Genomic DNA, 22,133 nt, shown 5'->3' on the forward strand with positions numbered 1-22,133 from the left:
CGGCTCCGCCGCTCCGGCTGCCGGCGCTCGGAGCAGGAAGTCGGGGAAGCCTCTGGAGGGCGCCGCCGTCTGGCTGGGGTAGTGCACCCGCAGACCCATTCTGAGACACACACACACACACACACACACACACACACAACTCAAGTGATTTCCCGCTCCTGCAGCTCCGGTGGTTTGACAGGTCCGACGGCTCCTGCAGGTACCTGAGCCTCCTCCTGGTGGGGGCCCCCGGCGCCTCCTCCTGACCGGACGCTCCGCCGCCAGCAGCCCTCTGGCTGAAGGCCCAGGTGGCGGGGAGCCGCGGCGGCCCTCCGGCGCCACCGCCGGCCCGCGCCAACTCGCCTTCTTCGTCGTCGGTGCTGCTGCCGGAGATGGAGAAGGTGTGCGGGACCAAGATGGGCAGCTGTGGCGAGGCCCCTCCCCCGCGCTCCTCGCCGGGGGAGTCCACCTCCATGATCTCCATCTGGATGACACACAGGAGGGGGGTTAGGGTCAGCTGTCAATCACACGAACGGGGTTCCTCTGCTCACAACTTAGTCTCCAGTCCACCTGCTGTGGGAGGAAGACGGAGAACACAGAGAGAACCCGGCGAGAACCCAGGCAGGAGAAAGTAGAAACCATGCCTGCAGGTGTTCTTCTGGGCCTCCTCCCTCAGACATGGAGAGGAACCCACCTCGGCCAGGGTTCCCGGGAGAACCGGGCCGGTCTCAGCGGGGCGTCCGGCTCTCCCTGCCCGCGGAGGAGGCGCTCAGCCCGGCCGGGCCGAGGACTCGAGACCGAGGTCTGGGAGGCCTACCGGCGGTTTTCGCGTCGAGTGGCTTCTCTTCCCAGACCGATCAAAGGGGATCGGACGGGGAATCACGGGACCTTTAATAACGTCCGGGGCACCGGGACACCGGGTCTCTCTTCGCCTTCTGCCGCCAGGGTTCTCTTCATTTGGCGGCTGCCCGGTCGGTTAAGCTAGCAGCCGTTAGCTTCCGAAGCCTGGGGAGCTGCGAGACTCGCTGCTCGGCGCGAACCCGGCGCGTCCGCGGAACCGCCGAGAGAACCGGGACTCCGCCGCCGGCCGGCGACCCGAGCCCTCTCGGCTCGGTCCGGTCCGGTTCGGTCCGGTCGAGCGGGCGGGCGGGAAGCGACCCGCTGAGCTCACCTACCTGGAGAGAGGCGGAGGTTCAGCAGCGGCCGGGGGGCGCGCGGAGGTCCCGACCGGGCGGAAGCATCGTTCACGAACGGCCCGGTACCGCACCGGAGGCCGGGCTCTGGTTCTGGACGCGCACCGGGGGCCGGGCTCTGGTTCTGGACGCGCACCGGAGGCCGGGCTCTTCTTCTGCGCTCTCGAATCTCGCGGCGCTGGAGCGCCGCTCCCGCCCCGGCCCGCCGTGACGTCACAGCCAAAGATCACATGCGGTTGAGATGAGTCCCACCCGCTCCCGGTGACCTTTGACCTCCGGGTCCGGGTGGAGGAGGTTCGGGACGTCATTCCGAACGTGGGAAGATCTCGTTTTTGTTCCGCCGACCCCACTCGCCCGTCTCGTCGTTCCTGCCTCATGTGTGACGGAAGAGAGCGGGACTCCTCCACCAGAAGGCTTTATTGAAACCAAAGGCAGCGATCAGCAGAAACAGGCGAGCAGGAAGCGCGGCAGCAGAGCAGACCCTGGAGGAGAAGCCACCTCTACCCGGCGGCTGGAAATTCTGGACGAGCGCAGACATTTTTTTAGATGGAGAGAAACCTTTCCAGAATGTCCTCGAAACCATCGGACGCACGGGAGGGGATGAGGCTTTGAGACCGGGGAACTCCGTCGGACGTCTCCGCATCTCCTCTCACGCCGCCGACCTCCCCGTCCTCTTTCCCTCCACCCATGAAGCTCCTCTCTGGTCTTCCTCTGGACCCCCACCTGCTCCGGACCCAGTGAGGACCGTGCGTGATGAATGCCGGGCCGGTCGGAGGAGGAGATGCCTAGATGCCGGTGCGTCTCCGAGGCTCATGCGGTCCTTCGGGCAGAAGGCGAGGCCGGTATCGGGCGGAGCTCCGGATGCGCGGGTCTACAGCCGGCCCGGAAAGTTCTCCTCGCCGGGTCCTCCAGGATCTTTATGGACCTTCTGCCGATTTTCCCGAGGCCCCTCTGCGATTGATCGTTCGCCGTTTCCGTGCGATCGGTCGACGATAAGACTGCGTCTTCATCTTCGTCCGCCGCCGGGTGCCCGGAGGTTCCCGCCGGAACCGGACCCGGACCTCGGCCTCCCGGTCCAGGCCTCACTGCCGCTCCTGCGTCTCCACCAGGCGGCGCAGCTCGTCCACCAGCACTGCCAAAGGGAACGAGAAGCGGTGAGTTCCTCCTCGGCTTCTCCGCGGCTTCTCCGCGGCTCCCACCTCCTGCCGACGGTCTGCCGAAGGCCTGGTACGCCCGGCACGAGTCCACCAGGAGGCGCAGGCTCTCGGGACATTCCTCTGGCAGCGGCTCGCAGAACCTCTCGTTGCAGACCTTCTGCTGGATGTCTTCTGGGGAGAACCCTGGGAGGAGGCCACGGGAGCGTCAGCTCCTGGAAAGCTCCGTGAAGCCGGGAGTCTCAGTCGGAACGCACCCACCTTCGAAGGGCTTCTGGCGCGTGGCGATCTCCCACAGCACGATCCCAAAGCTGGAGGAGAAGGAGGAGACTCATGAGCGTCACAGCCTCGCTCCCCGGCGACCTCCAAACAGCTTCCCGTCCACCAAGACTTCTTGCCGGCCCACGCTCGGCTCCTCGTGGCTTTCCCATGAAACATGTGGCGTAGGTGGCGGCGGCGGTGTGGTTTGTGTTGGAGGTGAAGATCTCACCTGTAGACCTCACACTCCTTGCTGTAGGTGTGGTTGATGTCGCCAAGCATCTGAGGGGAGGAGTAGCACAGCGAGCCGCTGGACTTTTTCACGCCGCCTCTCCTCAGAGAAGTGTCTGTCTTGGAGAGCTCGAAGCCGCCCAGCTGGAGGACGGGAGGCGTCAGGGTCCCGAGCCGTCCGGCGCCGCGGACGAGCCCCGGCCCCTCCCTGGTGACGAGCCCCGCCCCTTCCCTGCTGACGAGCCCCGCCCCTTCCCTGGTGACGAGCCCCGCCCCTTCCCTGGTGACGAGCCCCGCCCCTTCCCTGATGACGAGCCCCGCCCCTTCCTGGTGACGAGCCCCGCCCCTTCCCTGATGACGAGCCCCGCCCCCTACCTGGTGACAAGCCCCGCCCCTTCCCTGCTGATGAGCCCCGCCCCTTCCCTGGTGACAAGCCCCGCCCCCTACCTTCACTCTGTAGCCCTCGGCCACCAGGAACTTGCTGCTGCTGATGCAGCCGTGGACCTTACTCTTCTGCTCTGTCTGGTGGAGCCTGACACACACACACACACACACACACACACACGTGAGGGTCAAGGGGGCGTGTCCTCGCCGGACGCGGGCCTCTCACCTGTACAGGCCCTGGGCCGCGTCCAGGGACATGCGGGTCCTCCGGGTCCAGGACAGGTCACGGCCCGAGTCCAGCACCTGGCGGAGACTCCCCTTCTCACAGAACTCCATGACGATCAGGAACTGCGGGGGCACTGAACACACACACACACACACACACACACACACACACACACACACACACCAACATCAGCCCCCAGTGAGAGCGCACCCACACACACACACACACACACACACACACACACACACACACACCAGCCCCCGGTGAGAACACGCCAACACAGACACACACACACACACACACACACACAGGGTCACGTTCCACATTCCTTACCTTTGTCCTCCCGGACGCAGATGCCGAACATGCGCAGGATGTTGGGTGACTCGAAGCGACGCATGGTCTCCACCTCCTTGTGGAAAATGTCATGGACCTTCCTGGAGGAGCGAGGAGGTTCCTGAGTGATCTTCTCATACCTGCTCTGGAACAAGCCCTGGCTCATCGCTTGTGTCGGGGTGTGTGTGTGTGTTCCCACTGGGCGTTGTGTCAGTGTGTGTGTGTGTGTGTGTGAGGGGTTTTTGCCGGGGGCTGGTGTCAGTCAGTGTGTGTGTGTGTGTTTTCGCGGGGCACTGGTGTCGGTCAGTGTTTTTGTGTGTGTGTGTGTGTTCTCACCCGGGGCTGGTGCAGGGGGGGTCCAGGTACCTCTTGATGGCCACGGTGAAGCCTCGGTATTCTCCTCTGTAGACCTCAGACGTGGACGTTGTCATGAAGGGCCTCTTTGGAACGCCGTACCTCAGCTCCTTAGCGGAGATCATCCTGATGACCTCGTCCGACGGCTGGGGGCCACTGACTGCGCACGCACGCACGCACGCACACACGCTCATACTTGCAGTAACAATAGCGTGCACTGTGTGTGTGTGTGTGTGTGCGTGTTGTCACACTCACTGGTCTTCACTATCTTCTCCACAGAGGTCTGGAGTTGCTGGAAATTCTTCTTCATGGCCTCCATCTGCTCCTCCTGGTTCTTCATGTGTTCCAGCAGGTCTGAGAAGGAGCTCCGGCGGTTGAGTGACAGTATCTGGGAACGGACGGGGTTCCACGTCCGAAGCTCACCCTTCTTCAGCTGGGCGTCGTCCTGCTCGCCGTCCCTCTGGTCCTGGCTGCGGCGGTTGTTGTCCATGAAGATGTGGTCCAGGGCCTGGCGTTGCTCCAGCTGCAGGGAGCCGGCGAGCACCTGGAAGGCGTCGTTGAGGCGCTCGTTGACCAGGTGGAAGTCGTCCCCGTGGCCGGCGTTCTTCAGCACGCGCTCCATCCAGCTGGCCTCCGTGTACTTCCTGATCAGCTCCCGCGCCGCCTCCAGGGTGATGCGCAGTTCGCCCAGCGCCCGCTCCACCTGCTCCGACGGCGCCGCCCGCTGGCGGCCCGCCGAGTCCAGCAGCTGCTGCAGGGCGTGCACGCGCTCCGCCACGCGGCCGCAGCGCTTCTTGTTAGCCTTCACGTTCTCCACCAGGTGGTAGATCTCCGAGGCCACGGACAGGATGGGCTCCACCAGGTCCATGACGGCTCCCTGTCGCCTGTCGCGCCGCGCAGGAAACGGCGTTTCAAAATAAAAGTCACAACATGTGATGCAAACACATGGCGGGGGGGGGGGGGCGGCGTCCGCCAAATGACTGCAATGTAATGTAAATGTAATGTCTATCTTTGTATCTTTGAAGGTGTGTGTGTGTGTGTGTGTGTGTGTGTGTGTGTGTCAGTGACGTGCGCTGAGGTCACGACTGCTGAGGCACCGACTGCTGAGGCACCGACGTCATCAGTCAGATTTACAAACATATGAACCTACAGAGTAACTTATTCACCATTTTATTGACAGCGGTTAACGTGTTTTGTTTAAAATATCATATCAACATACTTTACATCTACAAACTGTAGCATAGAAAAAAGCACATTAAAAAAAACGTTATTATCTCTTACCTTTACTCATAAATGAAGTCCATGCGGCGCTGAGCGGTTTTCCTTTAGCTTAGCATTGTGGATGCTGATGTTGAGTCTTTGCTGTTCATTCAAAGCCAACTCTATCCTGGACATCTCGAATGTTTTTAGCGCGATTTGCCTTTGAATGCGAGAGACCGACCGCTCATGTTTGATTGTCAGAAGTGGAGAAAAGAATGCAGGAAAAGCAGAAAAGGCGCTTTCTTACAGGACGTCCACACAGCAGCCTTTTGGAGTGAACCACTGCGTTTGAAAAGACCGAGTCCTCCGTCTCCTAGTCTGAAGTGAATCCATTAGCACCGGCGTCGGTCTTCCCTTACTTATTATCTCCTGCTTCGACTGAAAGTCCAGTTTAGAAAATTCTTTCAGTTTAGCTCTTTAATCCTCCATTTTGGAAATAAAGCCAAGCAAGAGGAAAAAACGACTGGGTGGCTGCACTTGACTCGCTAACTGTTTACAGTAGCCTGCTGTTGCTAAGTCTATTATTCTTTAGCCGAGTAGTAAAAAGGCTCCCTGGGATCAGCGGCGCCCCCTACCGTGAGGCGCCGTCACCGCGTGCCTCACTTAACGTGTCTTCGCTGCCGCTTTACGATCGCTCGGCACGAGAAACACGTAACAGTTGTTGACGAAAAAAATTATACACATCAGCTAAAGTACGGAAATTTAGTTCATATATTATTGCTTGAAGTGTTTGAAAATGTTACTAGTGACATCCGCAGAGCCAGCAGTGCGGTCTCAGTGCATAGCATGGCAGCGCAGTTAGCAGAATCATTGCGCAATCCACAGCGTCTCCGCTGGCTGCTGCATCACCACACGTTTTCTTCATATTGAAATGCTAAATGTGAATTTTTTTTCAGCGACTTTGAAAAATAACGACTAAAAATGGTGAAGTTAGGTTGAAAATAACTTTCTAGTATAAATCACTGAATAAATTGACCATTCAATTTATTTTTTCATTTGACATTCTTATCTTTCCATGATGCCAGGTGAGGCGCGGCCTCCCCTGCCTCTACTGACTGCACGTCACTAGTGTGTGTCTGTCTTTGTACAAGTGTGTGTGTGTGTGTGTGTGTGTGTGTGTGTGTGTGTGTGTGTGTGTGTGTGGACACTCACCCTGCAGCGGCTCCTTCAGGGTCTGATCAGCGTTAAGACCAAAAAATAGACTTGTACGCTCCACTTCCTGCTCCTGAAAGATCGCGCACACACGAGCAGAGCCTCACACACGGGCGGCTGGAGTTCCAATCCGGAGGCGCAAACAGAAAGTGTGTTTCAGCTTCCGGAGCCTCCGGAGCCCTTCCCCTTTTCGCGGCTGAGGGGGCCCTGCTCATGCGAGGGAAGGAGGAGGGAAGGAGGGAAGGAGGGAAGGAGGGAAGGAGGCGGTCTGCAGGACTCCGGTCGATGTTTGTCGTCACAGGAGCCGCGAGGGGGCGGAGAGGAACCAGGAGGAACCAGGAAGAGACGGCGACGGGTGCACGCGTGCACGCACACGCACGGGTACTCATAGAGCCTGCGGTGCATTTGTCAGAAATCTTTAAATTCTTCAGCTACCTATACAGCTCTATATTCTCTAAAAGCGATTGTGACTCCTTTCCAACAAATATTGCTCGATATATCCCGAAAATAAACAACAACTACAAGCAAACCTGTGATAAGCATCTGACTCTTGCTGAACTGGACACTGCAGTGGGTGGACTATCTCCCAACAAAGCTCGGGGTTCAGATGGTCTCGCAGGAGACTTCTACAGATACTTCTGGGAGGATATAAGGGAACTCCTCTGCCAGGTCTTCCTGGAAATCTTTGAAACTTGGTCGCTTCCGACGACAATGAGACACGGGGTTACCATTTCCATCCCCAAGCCCGGTAAAGACCCTCGTCTTGTTGAAAACAGAAGACCCATCACTCTCAGAAATTGGGATTATAAACTGTTTACCTACATCTTAGTTTCCCGTCTCCAATCAGGAATCTCAGACATTATTGCAGAGACACAATGGGGCTTTCTGAAAGGACCATCGATCCACAGTAATATGAGGCTTGTCATGGACATCATAGAATACAGAGACCTCCTGGAAGATAACGGCTTCATATTCTTCTTGGACTTTTATACAGCCTTTGACTCGGTCCAACATCCATTTATCATAGCGACGCTCCAACAATTTGGATTTGGTTTAAAATTCAGGAATGTGATCCGTGGGCTCTAGGAGAATATTCATAGCTGTGTCACCCTGCCAAGCGGCACCACTCCGAGCTTCCATGTTGATGTGGGAATCCCCCAAGGTTGCCCCGTCTCACCCGATTTATTTAGACTTGCTACCCAAATGCTAGCCGTTTATGTTAAAAATAGCAACGATATCCAAAAGTTAGACGTGTTGGGGACAGAAATGGTTATTAGCCAGCTGGCAGATGACACAACCTTAGTTTTGAAAAATGAACATCAAGTCCCAGTGAGCGTTGAAAAAATTAAAACATTCTCCAAGGCTTCAGGATTGTCATTAAACTTAAAGAAATGTGAACTTCTTGCGCCGCATGACTCGCCACTAAAGGAAATCAGCAATGTTCCTATCAAATCAGAAATAAAATACTTGAGCATTTTCCTATCTAAGGACCAAAAGTTAAAGCAATCCAGGAACACTGAATCTAAACTGAATCAAGGTAAAGCTAAACTGAATATATGGCTCCAAAGAGATTGATCAATATTAGGCCGGATATATTTGACTAAAAGGGAATGTTTATCCAGATGTATATACCCAGTGTATTCCAATGCTGCTCCAAATCACCTCATAAAATCTATTAACCAAATAAATTTCAACTTTATCTGGAGGAACAGAGCACACCATCTAAAAAAATCACATCTGGTGACAGAAACAAGTGAAGGAGGGCTGAAAGTGATACAAACACACAACAGAATGCAAGTCTTCCCCAATTTTACGTTCTTCATAAACCATTTTGAATCATATAAAAAAATCCTTAAAACTTATGAAAAATTCAAAAAACAAAATATATAGTTTGATGACTGATATTTGTTGTGAACCACCATGTTAAATACAGTACATATTCCCTTTGCAATTTTTTAAAAAAATTTTTATTCATCTATTTTCCTTTTTTTTTTTTTCTAGCATTAAACATTTCTCACAAACCTTTAACACTGTTAAGTTGTACAGTTAAGTGATTACATACAGAACTAATGTCCTTATATCCTCTGCTTTCTCATCCCCGGTTAATTCAGACATTCGATTCCATCTTGCCATGTTAATTTGCACATACGTGTATCTGTTTGTACTATTTATGTTCAATAAAAACAAAGCATTCGGGTTTTAAGACGAAGGAAGCCGCACCTGCGGTCCTGACGTCGTCCAGATGCTGCAGATGGCTCAGGAGGGAAGCAGGAGGAAAAAGGACAGCGACGGGTGGAGTCGTCCTCTGCAGGAAGCCGACCCGCCGCTTCACAAACCTCCGGTCCTTCCTTGGCTTGGAAGACCCGACCTTCGGTTCCTGGGTCCTCCCTCTGAACCATGACATCACATGTTTTGGTTGAAACCCGGGTCTGACCCGCTAGGGGCCACGAAGGCCCTGAGAACTCGCCAAGACTCCACCCTGAACCCTTCTGAGAAGCTCCGGGGAGGAGGAGGCTTCCGGGCGGCCAACGCTCAAATGACAGGCAGACGCTGCACAAGAAAACTTTTATTTTGAAGAACACACTTCCAGTCACCAAGAGCTCCATTCAACCTGACCAACAACCTTTATGGAACTCTGACTGACTGTGTGTGTGTGTGTGTGTGTGTGTGTGTGTGTGTGTGTGGTCTCACTCGCTCTGGAAGCCTGATGGAGCCGGACGTCACAAACTGACCAGAAGGTCAACCAAGCCTCCACGTCTGGAAGAGACGCCGGGATTCGCCGGGATGGAAACCCGACGCCCGCCGATCGCTGTCCAATCGATCCGTGGCTGGCGTCGGACCGGCCGGGCGGGTATTGATATTTGATCGATCGGCGGCGCGAGCCGAGGGGGTCCCCCCGCCCCGGTGGTCAGAACGTGTCATTGCAGCCCATTTGACCCCCGCATTCCGATTGGCTGTCGTCCCGCCGGTCGGCCCCGCCCCTTTCCCTCCGTCGTCTCCTCGTCCGGCCGTCTAATAATTAACCTGCATTATCTACGTCGCCACGGTGATGGTAATTTGCCTGTCCGATCCCGACCTTTGACCTTTGCTCCGCCGGCGCGAGGCCGTGGGCGGAGCCTCCGAGACCGTGTGACAGGAGGCAGAGGCTCCGCCCCCGTGGGGGGTGCAGACGGGGAAGTAGAAAAATACACGTTAGAAAGGAGGCTCCGGGTAAAGCTCTATCAGGTCGACTACAGATGGAAGCAGTGAAGGTCCTTCTGACTCCTCACGGGACACAAACCCAGTGCTGGTGACAAATATACAACTACAGGACCTCTTCTTCTTCTTCTTCTTCTTCTTCTCCTCCTCCTCCTCCTCCTCCTTCTCCTTCCTCCTCCTCCTCCTCCTCCTCCTCCCTCCTCCTCCTCTTCATCTTCTCCACCCTGCTACGCCGCCACTTTGTGGTCCTTCTGCAAACAGGAACAGACGAGAGCCCCATCAGTCACATGACCGTGCAGATGGTTGACAGCCTAGGTGTTGTTTGGGGGCAGGTGGGTGTGTGTGTGTGTGTGTGTGTGTGTGTGTGTGTGTGTGTGTGTGTCCTCTTCACAATGAAGATACACCTTGGGACACAAACAGAGAACGGCGTCCGAGGTTCTGCGTGACCCGGAGCACACGGGGCGAGGCGAGGCGGTTCAGAGGTCCAGTGATCTCACCCTGTACGCTGATAGGTCGGCGAACTCCCTCCCGGCCTGGCTCCCTCTGTACCCTCCCCTGAAGCCCCCTCCTCCCTGCGGCGGTCCGAAGGCCCCCCTGCTGGCGGGGCGGCCGCGGCCGCCGCGGAAGCCCACGCCGCCGCGGCCCCGGTAACCGCCGCGGCCTCGGCTCTGGCGCAGAGGGATGCCGAAGGTCTCGGCGTTCATGCGGCGCTCCTCGGCCCAGGTCTGCCGCCGTTCCCTGCGGAAACCAATCACAGCCTTCAGAGCCCGGAGGAGGCCTCGGGAGGAGGCCTCGGGAGGAGGCCTCGGGAGGAGGCCTCGGGAGGTCCGGTCCTCAGATCTCCGGGTTCTCACCCGGAGCAGCTCCGCCTACCTGGGGAACCCCGGAGCTCCGGCTTTGTCCCCGGCTTTCCTGGTGGAGGAGAGAGCGGCGATGAGACGGCGCGGCAAACCCGGGCGGCCCCTCCTGGAGGTGTCGTCCCTCCCCCCGTACCTGCTGTCGTCACAGGAGATGTTGTCGAAGAAGGACTTGGACTTGTCGTAGTAGCAGTTGGGACCCAGCGGGTCGCCCTTCTCCTCGCCACCCGTCTCGCCGCTCTCCGCCTCGGCGCCCGCCTCCCCTTTGTCCTCGCCGTTCACCGTCTTCTCCGCCTTCTCATCTGTGGGTGGTACAGGTTCGGTGTCCACGGGAGCGTCTACTCTCCGACCCCCCGTCCCCCTGGACCCGGACCCGCGGGAGCCCACCTTTGAGCTTCAGCTTGCTCTGGAACTCGCGGTCGATCTCCTCCTTGTTGAACTGGGCGTTGGCGCTCTCAAAGTCAAAGTCCTTCTCAAACTTCATTGGTCCGTCCCGACGCACGTTGAAGCGCCCCCGCCCGCGGTGGCCTCCCCCCCGCCCGCGGCGCCCGGCGGGGCCCCCCGCCGCCGCTGCACCGGGACAAGACGGAGGAGGAGAAGGAGAAGGAAGACTCAGCCAGGATACGATCCACTGATCAATGATCACTGCATTCTAAATCACTTACTATGGATTTACACCCAAGGACAGTACCGTTTCCATATGTTTGTGTGTGTGTGTATATACATATGTATGTATGGGTGTGTGTGTGTGTGTACGTATAGACATATGAATGGATGTGTGTACATATATATATGGATGTATGTATGCATATACATATAGATGTATGTATGTTTATGTACATATATATATATATATATGTGTGTGTGTGTGTGTGCCCACCCCTCCTGGTGTCCAGGCCGTCCTGCTGTTGGACCTTCTGTCCTCCGGGCCCCGCGGCGGGGGCCCCGGAGCGAGCGTGTCCGTGGGCGGGGCTCCTGCGTCCCAGGCCGGGGGCCGGGGCGGCGCTGGGGGCCGGCTGCACCTCCAGCGAGGGGCTCTTCCTCAGAGGGTCCGAGCCGGGGCTGCTGCGGCCTGAGGAGGGCGGACAGGAGGGTTACGGACGCTGTCTCGATCTCGACGCTCGGGCGATCTTCATCCTCACAGACAGCAGAGAAGACAACATGCTTCCTCCTCCTCCCTTTGACACGGGAAGGACCCGGCGGCCCCTGAACGCAGCTCCATCGTCCAGGTGTGTTCAAGGACCGCCCCGTCCCTGAACGCAGCCGTGATGACCCGGCCAAGGGAACACGGGCCGAATGACGGAGCGAAGGGAATCGGGGCGGGACGATAGAGGCGAGGGGGAGCAGCCGAGTCAGGTGTGGTCCCTGTGTGCTGTGGCATGTTTAATGTGGCGGGGGGCCACGGGAGGGCCCCCGCCCTTGGAACACATGCAAAGTGAAGAACCCTCGCCCGAGGAGCACCTGCCGGGGTCGGTCCGGGCTCTTACCGACACCCACGGGTCCAAACTGGGGGGACACCAGGGGGCTGGAGCTGAACTGGCTGTAGGCCGGGACGCGGGCCCGGTTGAAGAGGCCGTAGGAGCCGGCGGACTGGAACGGGGTCGGGGCGGAGGGGGCGGACGACGACGAGCTGGAGCTGATGGACGACTGAGGAAGAAGGAAGGGGGGGTTCAGTACCGACGTGCTCCTGATCCTCCACGCAAACATCTGAGCTCTGCTTACTACTGAACGGTCCGGACTGCACCCATGCACCGGAGCGGGACGGCCTCCTTTCCAAACAAAAGGCGCCGCCTCCGTCCAGAGAGGAACGGCTGACGTACCTGGACGATGGCCGGGTCCTGGGGGAGGGAGCAGGTGGGCTTGGGCGGCTCACACACCGTCAGGTCCTTGATGTCGCTGCCCCTGAAGATGATGTACTCGAAGGTGTCATCTCGGGGGGGGATGGGCCTGTCGGTGGGGCGGTCCTCCGTCCCGAAGGAGCGCACTGAGGGGGGAGACAGGGGTCAGGTGGAGAGGAGGTGGTCCCGGCCGACCCGAGGCCCGGGGGGTTAAAGCCCTCGTCCTCGGAGCCGAACGTCCCCGGTTCGATTCCGGGTTCCTCCTAGCCCGCTGTCGAGCGAGACGCCGAACCCCTAACCGCTCCCCTGGCGCTGGTTCCTTCGCTGCCTTCTGCTCGCGCTGCATCCACGACGCTTTCGACGCAAATTTCATCGCTCTACGAGGAACTGCGTGTGACGCTGAAGGCGTTTCTTGGTGATCCTCGGACTCGCTCTCACACATCCAGAGTGTGTGAGTGTGTGTCTGCCGGGAGAGACAGTTCCCGGACCTCCTGCATCCCATCTGCCACAGTGTCCCTGCAGCCGAGCGCCGGCCTCCGGGCCACGCCGGGTGAACCCCGGGGTCACCGTTTACCGCCCGATCAATGAAGGTGATTAGGACTGTTTTGACACGGCAGACCGGTGACCTCTGACCTCCGGAAGAGGCCCTAGATCGAACCTGGATCGCATCTTGGCACCTCCGAAGAACGGGTTGCTTTGTGGTTCCGGATTATCGGCGAATTACTGATTTCCGGGACCACTAACTTTCACCCCCCCCTCTGCCAGCCCGGACCGCAGGCTGGACTCCTGCAATGAACGCGGTTCTACCGGAGCTCCAGATTCATATAAAGCACCGAGAATAACTGCTCCGGATGAGACTTGTGGAGTCTGGAAGCTTCTGGAAGCCGAGCGGCCGGATCTTCCCAACTTCTTCTGGAAGCTACTTTCCGCCGGAGCGCCAAAGTGAACGACGTCACCGGGCGTCTTGGCTTTAGCGGCTAAGCTAGCGGCTCCGCGGCGGGTGCCGGACCCGGCGGTGCGTTCGCGATCCCGGCGCGGCTTCGGAGGAGAACCCCGCGGATCCTCCGCGGGTGGGTGGGGCTTCGGGGAGCCCGCCGACGGGCTTAGCGTTAGCCTGCTAGCTGCCGCCGGGATTAGCATCGGCCGGCTAGCCGTTAGCCGCTACCTTTGGCCAGCGCAACCGTGGAGTTCTCGGTGTCGATGGTGTAGAGGATCCCCTCGTAGCGGATCCCCGCCTTAGATATCAGGCTGATCTTGCTGCCCAGGTAGGGCGTCCCGCCGCTCATGGTGCTCGCGGATCTCGGAGCGTCGAGCTGGAGCCTGGAAAATCGGTCCTTCCGAACCGCGAGGGGGGCTTCTGCCGCTGCTGCGCTTCTATTGGCAAATTTCCGTGCCTGGAGCTTCGGCGCTACAACATGGCTACCTCTTCCTCCATCGAGGGGCAGCGGCCGCGGGGCCTGACGGGAAGTGGCGGTCTCGCGATGTTTGGAGGCGCCGGAGCAAGATAGATCCACGGCGGGTAGAAGAGATCTCGCCCCCGGGCGGAGGCGGCGGACGGGCGCCGGAGGCGGGGGCCGTCCGGCGGGGCCTACGGGATCCACGACGGCGGGACTCTGGGCCTCCGACGTCCGGCGAGCCCAAGGAAGGTTCTTCTGTTGTAAAGACTCTAAACTTTAGATGTTCTCGAAGCACACCCACAAAATGATGTGAGCCTTCGTGATTGTCGTCGGTCACCGCCGGAGGAAGATCAGCGGCAGGTGGATGTAAATGACGAGAAGTTAGAAAATGAAAAGGCAGCGACCAATCAGGTGAACGTGTAAAGATGCTCGGGTGTTGTAGATTCGAGCAGAGCACAGCGGGAACAGCTGTGTGACTCAGAGAGAACCGTGCGCTCCTCAGGGGCTCCCCAAGGCGGAGGCCCTCCGTCGGGTCGGGCCTCTCCCTCCCTCGGGTGAGACCTATCCCTCTGTTGGATCGGGCCTCTCCATCCGGCGGGTGGGACCTCTCCGTCCCTCGGGTCGGGTCGGGTCAGACCTCTCCCTCCCTTGGGTCAGACCTCTCCATCCGTCGGGTCGGGCGTTTCCCTCTGTCAGGCGGACTTCTCCGTTCGGCAGGTCGGACCTCTCCATCCCTCGTGTCAGGTCGGGTCAGACCTCTCCTCTCTCTTGGGTCAGACCTCTCCCTCCGGTGGGTCAGACCTCTCCTCTCCGTCGGGTCAGACCTCTCCTCTCCGTCGGGCCTCTCCCTCCGGCGGGTTGGACCTCTCCCTCCCTCGGGTCAGACCTCTCATCTCCGGCGGGTCAGACCTCTCCTCTCCTCTCCTCTCCTCTCCTCTCCTCTCCTATCCCTCCCGCCGCCGCCCCGCAGCAGAGCCGATCTAGACGCCGCGCTTCTGTGCGCGAAAACAACGCGGATCCTGCGCGCATGCGTACATTCTAAAATACGATTTGCACAACGGTCCAGCATCAAAGATGGCGGGAGCCTCCGACCCGCTGGAGGACATGCTCTTCAATGAGGTGGACGAGAAGGCGGTCAGCGACCTGGTGGGCTCCCTGGAGTCCCAGCTCGGAGACCGGCAGGCTCCCGCCGCTCCGCTGCCCGGCGGGAAACGGGAGGCCGCCGGCGGCCACTTCTCAGGGAAAGAGCGCGATCCCGCGGAGCCGCAACAAGGACATCCGAGAGCGGGCTCCGAACAGGAACCCGCCGCCAAGGAGCCGCTGGCCGGTACAAGCCTCCCGTCCTCTACCTCCTCCGCCGGGGCTCCGGCGAGCGGCGCTCCGCCGAGCGCGGCGCCTCCGACCGGGGCCGCCCCCGTCGCCGCGCCGGCTCCGGTAACTTTGAGCGCTCCGCCCGCCGCCAGCTTCCTCCGGGCTCCGAGCGCCTCCGCCGGGATCCAGAGTTTGAACGGAGCCGCCGCCGCAAAGTTGGCCAACTCGGCCTCCGCGGGGGCCCCGGCGCCCGGGAGCTCCGCGGCCCCGGTCCCCGCGCCTCAGCCTCCCGCGGCGGCGCCCGGCCCGCCCGGGACCCCGAGCCCGGCGCCCGGCGCCGCTCAGAACGGCGTGGAGCCCAAGAGCGGCCCCCAGGGGGCCCCGTCCTCCGCGGGCCCGCAGGGGGTCCCCTCCTCGGCGGCGCCCCAGGTCCAGAACCACAGCGGCCCCGTGATCCAGGCCAAGGTTCTGGTGCCCGGGGTCCAGCCCGCGGGGCCCGGGGTCCCCCCCGGCCAGCCGGCCGTCGCCCAGGGCGAGGCGGCCGCCGTCAACCCGGCCCCCGGCGGGGTCAAACCGGTGGTCAACGGCGTGGGCCAACCCACGGTGACGGTGGTGAGACCCCCCGCCCCCCAGCAGCAGAGGCCCGGCCTGGTGGCGACGGCCGCCCGGCCCGCCGCCCCCCAGCCCCCGCTGGCGGTGCGGCCCCAGCAGCAGACCACCATCCAGCTGCCCCCCGGCTTCACCATACCCGCAGGTGAGCTCCGCCACGTCACTTCCTGTTTCCAGGTGCCTCGGGCGCCGGTCGGGACGCTTCCGGATGTTCGGATCAAAAGTACGGAGGCGTCGGCATCACTACCCGCCGGAAGACGTACGTCTTCTCCGGCGGTCCGAGATGGTCTTTTGGACTGCGAGATCGGTTCTGTTGGACACCGGGGTTCTTTAGGCGTCGGCGTTTCGGTTACGCCGCCGCTCGTCGTTCTTCTGGACCGCCAATGATCCGCTATCTTCCAAGCGTCTCTGGCTCCTCTAGAACCCGAGGAGTCCAGGTTTCCCCGGGCTGACGCGGTGCTTCTGTCTCGCAGGCATGGTTCTGGTCCAGATGGAAACCGGACAGCTGGTCATGGTTCCGCAGCAGGTCCTGGCTCAGGCGCAGGCCAAGAACCAACAGGGCCAGACGGTAGCCAACATCAGCCAGAGACCGGCGGGGCCGGCGGCCGGGCCCACCATCCGGGTCAGTGCCGCCAGTCCGGTCAGTCCGATCTTCTGCGCCATGAGTAGAGCGGCGAGCGGTCGATCGCGGACGACGACCGCCAGCACCCACGTCCGGGAGGCGTGTCTGGAACCGTCGTCCCGCGCCTCCGACCCCTCGCCGGCCGCACGCTCCGCCGGACCTGTTAGAAGGTTCCCCGACGCCAGGCGGCGCTCACCGGCCGTCCCTCTGTCGCCCGCAGGCTCCCGGAGCGCCGCAGACCCTCCGCCTGGCCCCGCCCCCCCAGACCAGACTGGCTCCGCCCTCGGCCGCCTCGCCTGTCCAGGTGAGTCCCGCGGCGGCGCCCCTCCCCCGGAACAGAGAGCGGCGTTGTCCTGACTTCTGTTTGCGTCCCTCAGAAGACGATGGTGCCGGGGGGCGCGGCCGTGTCCGTGAAGATGGCCCCCCAGCAGAACGTCCAGACGGTGATTACGGCGGGGGGGGTGCCCATGTCCAAGCCCGGCCCCATGGCGCCCAGCCCCGCCGTTACCAGCACGCCGCCCGCCGCCGCCGCCGCCGCCACACCGCCCGCCACGGTGACCATCATGTCTCAGGTATGTCCCGCTGCGGCGTCAGGAGGTCAGGCCAGCGCTCCTCTCTGTCGGCCATGTTTCTGGGACTCCGGCAGGAAAAGCTGGTTTGGGGAGATGTAAACATGGGTAAAGGCGGAGCAGTGAGGTCGCCGTCCCAGGGCTCTGGAACGCAGCAGTTCTTCCAGACGGAGGAGCCGTGGACGCGGCCAATCCCGACCCACCTTCGCGCGGGTTATGGTCGCCACGGAGATGTCGGCAGACTGCCGGGCGGCGTTACCGTTCAGCGGAGCGCTATGTAGATGGGTGTCAGGGTCCTTGTGGACAGATGGTTGAGCGGCGGCTCGTCGGGACGCGCTTCGGTCCCGGCGGTTCGCCTTTGGACGGAAGAGCTGCCGCTCGGTCCCACCGCCTGCTTCTGGTCCTACAGGAGATGCAAGAAAACGTGAAGAAATGCAAGAACTTCCTGGCCACGCTGATCAAGCTGACGTCCGACAAATCCCCGTCCCCGTATTCTTCCAAGAATGTGAAGGCGTTGGTCCAGGACCTTCTGGTAAGATCTGCCCCGCGGGGTCCCGGGTGGCGGCGGCTTCGCCCGACGCCGTGGTTAACGCCGCCTCTGTCCAGGACGCCAAGATCGAGCCGGAGGAGTTCACCACCCGGGTGCAGGTGGAGCTGAAGTCCTTGCCACAACCCTACCTCATCCCCTTCCTGAAGGTACTCCCTCCGCCGCCGCGCCGCGGGAGGGTTTCCGAGGCCTCCGCCGCCCTCCCGGGTCGCCCGAGCAGCCGCCGAACCCTCGGCCGGGGTCGGTTTCCCGGGCGACCGCAGAAGGTCCTCACCCGCTCGGTTTCTCCGCAGAAAAGCCTCCCGGCTCTCCGCCTGTCTCTCCACAACAGCCAGCAGTCGCTGACCACGGCGCCGCCCGCCCCCCCGCCCGTCCTCACCCCCCGCCCGCCGCTGCCCATCAGTCCCGCTGGCGGCGCCGTGCGCCTGAACGCCCCGCTGGCCAACACCGGCGCCCTGGTAGGACCTCCGGGGTCAGAGAGCCCGCGCCCCTCGTTGTCCGAGCTTCTCCGAGCTGACTCTGCCGTGCTTGTGTTGTCCAGGCGGGGGGACGCGGCGTCCAGACCCTGCAGACCCGTTCTCCGGTCGTCATCGGCCAGGGGCTGCGGCCGCAGGGTGAGCCGGACCTCCGCCGCCGCACCGAGGGGAAGGGGTTCTTCTCCCCGACCGCCACGGCCTCCAACGCCTTTCTTTTCTCCAGGCGCGTTCGTTCGAGGCCCCGCCACCATCATCGGGAAGACGCCCATCAACGTGGTGGCCAACCAGAAGAAGCTGAGCGACCCGGGGGGCGGAACCTTCAGGTCTGACGTCGCGCTCGTTCCTCCGGTTAATTTGCCGAGCCGCGGGGCGGAAGGGTCTCCTGCTCTGGGAGGTCGGGTCTCGTAGAGGTCCTGCGTGCCTGTCACCCGGACCTCCGCGAGAAGCGGGTGGCGTCGGACAAAGCCCGGGCCGCTCCGGCTCTGAGGAGCCAGCATGCCGGCAGAGATGCTGCCTCGCCGACAGAGGATGGAGTGTCTCCTGCTGGACCACCTCTGTCACGCTCCAGCAGGAGTCCGTAGTGTCCACCTGGACCCCGATGAGGGAGGTGTTGTCTTGCAGAGAACATGCTGGGGTAGAAACCCCTGCTGGACCTGTAGGAGAACCTGTGAGAACCTCACAAGTGGAGGTTGTCCGAGGAACGCTCTGTGGAGACAAATGTGTCCCTTAGACATTGAACTGAAGATTTTGTCTCTCATACACACACACACACACACACACACACACACACACACACACACACACACACACACACACGGCAGAGGTGACCTGTCTCCACCTCCGTGCAGGGTCAAACTCTTCTAACGTTTCCTTCTCACCGGCAGAGATGACGACGACATCAATGACGTAGCGTCCATGGCCGGCGTCAACCTCAACGAAGAGAACGCCCGTATCCTAGCAACCAGCTCCGAGCTGGTGGGCACCAAGATCCGCTCCTGCAAGGACGAGTCCTTCCTGCCCGCCGGGCTTCTGCATCGCCGCATCCTGGACACAGGTAACGCCCGCGCGTCGGCCCGTCCCTCGCCGCCCCGTGATTGGCCGACGGCCCCGTAGAGGTTGGGAGCCCCGAGGAGAGCCACGTCGTGCGACCCCGTCCCTGGAAGAGCAGATGTTCGTCTCAGAGAAGAAGGGCGGATCTCCTCCGGCCATCATTTGACCCGACCTCCCGGTTGTGCCCCAGCCAGGAAGCTGGGTGTGACGGAGGTGCCCCCCGACGTGGTGGCCTTCATCTCCCACGCCACCCAGTCCAGACTGCGCTCGCTGCTGGAGAAGGTGTCCATCCTCGCCCAGCACCGCACGGACGCCGCCAAGGTAGGGCCTCCGCCCCCCGCCGCCCAGAGGCGCTCCAGGACGGAGGCGGAGAACCTCAGCTGAGCCGTGTGTGTGTGTGTGTCCAGGATGAAGACCATCAGGAACAGACGTCGGACGTCCGCTCTCAGCTCCGTTTCTTCGAGCAGCTGGAGAGGATGGAGAAGCAGAGGAAAGACGAGCAGGAGAGGGAGATCCTGTTGAAAGCGGCGAAGGTACGACCGTCCGGAGGCTCCCGGGCTTCATCCCGACATCCGCCGCCGTCCGAACGGACCTTCATCTCCTCCTCTCCGACCCGCAGAGTCGCGCCCGGCAGGAGGATCCCGAGCAGGCGCGTCTCAAGCAGAAGGCCAAAGAGGTTGGTCCTCGCCGCCGGAGGAGGCGGAGCCAGGGCCGGCTCTGCGTCCGCCCCGCTCACGGGTCAATGACGGGTCAATGACGGGTCCTCCGAGGACCCGCGGTGGCTCCACGACGGCTCCGTGAGGGATGGGCCCTCAGACCCATGTGTGTGTGTGTGTGTGTGTGTGTGTTGCAGATGCAGCAGCAGGAGCTGGCCCAGATGAGGCAGCGGGACGCCAACCTGACGGCCCTGGCCGCCATCGGCCCGCGCAAGAAACGCAAGCTGGACTCCCCGGGAGGGGCCGGGGGGGGCGCCGAGGTGAGGCCCGACGGTTACCGTGGAAACGCAGAGACACCAGGAAACAATAGCAGACGTCTCCCTTTCGCCCCCCCGACCTTTGCACACATGCATACATGCGGAAGGGGGTCAGTGTTGCCCCTCAGGCACCCACCCGGCCCCCACACACACATTATTCCAGCTCAGCAGAAATGAGCTTGAGGGTGTGTGGGTGTGTGTGTATGTGTGTGCGCGCACGTGTGTGTGTGTGTGTGTGTGTGTGTGTGTGGCATGGGGGTTCATGGCCAGGGGAAATTGCAGTGCATTATGGGTGTCAGCCCCCCCCCCAACCTAACCCTGCCTGAAGCAAATAGCGCACGCACACACACACACACACACACACACACACAGTCCAGACAGCAGAAGGGGGCATCTAAGGGGTCTGACCTCTGAAAGAGTCGGGGGGGGGGGGGGTTACATGTCTGAACCCTGGCCCTGGGGGTGTGAGGGGCTGACTACCGAACAGACCCCCTCGCGCACACACACACACACTCTCTCACACACACACACACACACACACACACACACACACACACACACACACCATTTTAAAACGAACTATGAGGTGGAGGTTTAACCGTGGAGGACTGCGGTTGTGGTCCGATAAGATCTGAGCAGGTCCTGACCCCTGACCCCTGACCCCCTGGTCTGACTGACTGACTGACTGACCTGGGGTAGGTTTCTCCGTGTTGGCGTGGGCCGCAGGTTCTGCTCGATCCTCTCCAGGGTGTTCAGAGGCGTCCAACCTTCTCGCTGTCCCCCCTCCAGGTGGCGTCGGGCTCGGGCGCAGGCTCCTCCCCCGGCGCTTCCCGCCAGCAGCTCCGCCAGCGGATCACGAGAGTGAACCTCAGGGACTTCATCTTCTGTCTGGAGCAGGACCGCAGCACGGCGCGCTCGCTGGCGCTCTACAGGGCGCTGCTCAAGTAGGCTGGGGCGGCGCCGACGGAGCCGGCGGGGGCGCACACCGCCGCGGCGCCGCCGACTCCACCTTTTGCTGCTATGGACTTTGCCGCCGTCGGACGACCTCGGAACCCCCCGGTCCCCGGCCCCGCACGGGCTCGGCGTCCTCGCTCGGTGCGTGATCCCCCCCCCCATGCATCGCGTGAGCGACGCTTCATGACGCTGCGCTGCGTCACCATGGAAACATGGGAGGCTCAATGGTGTGACCCAACTCCCTGCTGGGCGGCCATTTTTACTATTATTGTTTTTTTTTTTTTTTTTTAGAATTAACTGGGTTTGTGTGTCTGAATGTCAGTCCTGGTTTCCATGGCGATGCTGCATAACATGATGCTGCGGCAAGAAGTCGTGGTTGTGTGCGTGCGGTTGTGTGTGTGTGTGTGTGTGCGTGTGAGCGCGTTCACACAAGTGCGTACAGTGGCGGTGGCGAGTTGCCTCCTCGGCGGCAGAACAGACATGCTCTGCTCCGGTCGGTCGGTCGGGTCAGCGGCGCTCTGTGAACACAGGTGAGCGGCGTGTAGCTTAGCTTAGCACATCATCTGTGACCGGAAGGAATCGGCCTTCCTCCTCGACCGCCCGTGTGGCTCGAACATCCTGGACAGCCCATAATACCACAGGAAGTCGGGGGTCCGATCCCTACGTCACTCGTCTGGGGGCGGCGACGCGGGCGCGACGGAGGGCCTCCGCCCGCCGACCGAGCCGAGGGCGAGCTAGCCGCTTCCGGGATTGATGCTAAGCTAGATAGCCGCGGTGATGATGTCATCACAGGGAGCTGGCTCTCCGAGACATTCCTGTGGGCGGGGGGGGGTTGGGGGGGTGAATATGCAGTTTGGCTTCAGTTTGGTTTTTAACAACTTTGAGGGAAGAACGGATGAAGGTTCCTAACGCTTTAAGTCTCTTCTCTCCTGGGGGGGCGTGGCCTCCGGGGGGCGTGGCCTCCAGGGGGCGTGGCCTCCCGGCAGCGACCACATCATCACCTTCTACGACTATTTATATTTCCTACATTCTCTATTTGAGGCCGCGGCCACTTTTACAGTCGTTTGTACCTTTGCAGAAAAATGAAATAAAATGATGAACCTGCTGGACCTCCCGCACTCCCTTCCTCCCGCCCTGGGACCTTTGACCCCGGGTGTCGGTTTCAGGTGTGGACCCCCCCCCTTGCCCCAGAGGTTGAAAGAAAGGCA

At 60.9% G+C, this 22,133-nt stretch overlaps 4 protein-coding genes across 9 annotated transcripts in view; 1 reads left to right on the forward strand and 3 right to left on the reverse strand.

Moving 5' to 3' along the window:
• Window positions 1–1,449, reverse strand: part of rfwd3 (ring finger and WD repeat domain 3) — a 5,330-nt gene extending 3,881 nt beyond the window's left edge. Inside the window, exons 1-3 of the mRNA XM_086148959.1 lie at window positions 1,155–1,449; window positions 204–463; window positions 1–100 (exon numbers count right to left, since the gene is read on the reverse strand). The exon at window positions 1–100 is cut by the window's left edge and continues 139 nt beyond it. Coding sequence (XP_086005085.1) covers window positions 1–100; window positions 204–463 — 360 coding nt within the window. The 5' untranslated portion in view covers window positions 1,155–1,449. The remainder of the gene's footprint in view (window positions 101–203; window positions 464–1,154) is intronic.
• A 122-nt stretch (window positions 1,450–1,571) lies between these two features.
• LOC147232244 (mixed lineage kinase domain-like protein) lies at window positions 1,572–6,681 on the reverse strand. Of its 5 annotated transcripts, none has more exons than XM_086148962.1 (11): window positions 6,525–6,681; window positions 4,536–4,996; window positions 4,368–4,466; window positions 4,095–4,272; window positions 3,759–3,859; window positions 3,426–3,558; window positions 3,263–3,347; window positions 2,817–2,866; window positions 2,584–2,637; window positions 2,372–2,512; window positions 1,572–2,304 (listed from the first exon to the last, which is right to left on the reverse strand). In XM_086148962.1, exons 2-11 carry the CDS (start codon window positions 4,978–4,980, stop codon window positions 1,983–1,985), a joined length of 1,608 nt encoding a protein of 535 aa, XP_086005088.1. In that variant the 5' UTR covers window positions 4,981–4,996; window positions 6,525–6,681; the 3' UTR covers window positions 1,572–1,982. The 5 variants fall into 5 exon arrangements, with proteins under 5 accessions (XP_086005088.1, XP_086005089.1, XP_086005086.1 ...); XM_086148963.1 differs by having other exon boundaries at window positions 2,588–2,637; window positions 2,817–2,959; XM_086148960.1 differs by having other exon boundaries at window positions 2,817–2,959.
• Window positions 6,682–9,075: 2,394 nt separating this feature from the next.
• On the reverse strand, window positions 9,076–14,035 carry LOC147232245 (protein LSM14 homolog A-like). The gene is made up of 9 exons (XM_086148968.1): window positions 13,583–14,035; window positions 12,400–12,563; window positions 12,067–12,226; window positions 11,460–11,651; window positions 10,967–11,149; window positions 10,716–10,881; window positions 10,596–10,634; window positions 10,220–10,460; window positions 9,076–9,973 (listed from the first exon to the last, which is right to left on the reverse strand). The coding sequence occupies exons 1-9, from the start codon at window positions 13,701–13,703 to the stop codon at window positions 9,950–9,952; spliced, it is 1,290 nt and encodes a 429-aa protein (XP_086005094.1). The 5' UTR covers window positions 13,704–14,035; the 3' UTR covers window positions 9,076–9,949.
• A 796-nt stretch (window positions 14,036–14,831) lies between these two features.
• LOC147232246 (transcription initiation factor TFIID subunit 4-like) lies at window positions 14,832–22,030 on the forward strand. Of its 2 annotated transcripts, none has more exons than XM_086148967.1 (15): window positions 14,832–15,879; window positions 16,208–16,374; window positions 16,577–16,660; window positions 16,737–16,928; window positions 17,335–17,457; window positions 17,532–17,621; window positions 17,766–17,930; window positions 18,014–18,086; window positions 18,172–18,271; window positions 18,833–19,002; window positions 19,189–19,319; window positions 19,406–19,531; window positions 19,618–19,674; window positions 19,852–19,974; window positions 20,761–22,030. In XM_086148967.1, exons 1-15 carry the CDS (start codon window positions 14,889–14,891, stop codon window positions 20,917–20,919), a joined length of 2,751 nt encoding a protein of 916 aa, XP_086005093.1. In that variant the 5' UTR covers window positions 14,832–14,888; the 3' UTR covers window positions 20,920–22,030. The 2 variants fall into 2 exon arrangements, with proteins under 2 accessions (XP_086005093.1, XP_086005092.1); XM_086148966.1 differs by having other exon boundaries at window positions 14,833–15,879; window positions 16,734–16,928.
• Window positions 22,031–22,133: the final 103 nt, after the last annotated feature.

This window comes from Fistularia commersonii, chromosome 7 (assembly GCF_037954325.1).
Source record: "Fistularia commersonii isolate RoL2024-O1a breed Wild chromosome 7, RoL_Fcom_v1.0, whole genome shotgun sequence".
NCBI lineage: Eukaryota > Metazoa > Chordata > Actinopteri > Syngnathiformes > Fistulariidae > Fistularia > Fistularia commersonii.

What these genes read in the sequence shown, in the direction of transcription:
- LOC147232245 (XM_086148968.1), bottom strand. Translation starts at nt 13,703, where the DNA reads ATGAGCGGCGGGACGCCCTACCTGGGCAGCAAGATCAGCCTGATATCT. An exon ending in AGGACCCGGCCATCGTCCAG is followed by an intron (nt 12,227 to 12,399) that starts GTACGTCAGCCG and finishes CTTCTTCCTCAG; the next exon opens with TCGTCCATCAGCTCCAGCTC. An exon ending in GAGCAAGCTGAAGCTCAAAG is followed by an intron (nt 10,882 to 10,966) that starts GTGGGCTCCCGC and finishes TACCACCCACAG; the next exon opens with ATGAGAAGGCGGAGAAGACG.
- LOC147232244 (XM_086148960.1), bottom strand. Translation starts at nt 4,980, where the DNA reads ATGGACCTGGTGGAGCCCATCCTGTCCGTGGCCTCGGAGATCTACCAC. An exon ending in CCGAGGGCTACAGAGTGAAG is followed by an intron (nt 2,960 to 3,262) that starts GTAGGGGGCGGG and finishes CCCGTCCTCCAG; the next exon opens with CTGGGCGGCTTCGAGCTCTC. An exon ending in AAGGAGTGTGAGGTCTACAG is followed by an intron (nt 2,638 to 2,816) that starts GTGAGATCTTCA and finishes CTTCTCCTCCAG; the next exon opens with CTTTGGGATCGTGCTGTGGG.
- LOC147232246 (XM_086148966.1), top strand. Translation starts at nt 14,889, where the DNA reads ATGGCGGGAGCCTCCGACCCGCTGGAGGACATGCTCTTCAATGAGGTG. An exon ending in CGTTGGTCCAGGACCTTCTG is followed by an intron (nt 17,458 to 17,531) that starts GTAAGATCTGCC and finishes GCCTCTGTCCAG; the next exon opens with GACGCCAAGATCGAGCCGGA. An exon ending in ACCGCACGGACGCCGCCAAG is followed by an intron (nt 19,320 to 19,405) that starts GTAGGGCCTCCG and finishes GTGTGTGTCCAG; the next exon opens with GATGAAGACCATCAGGAACA.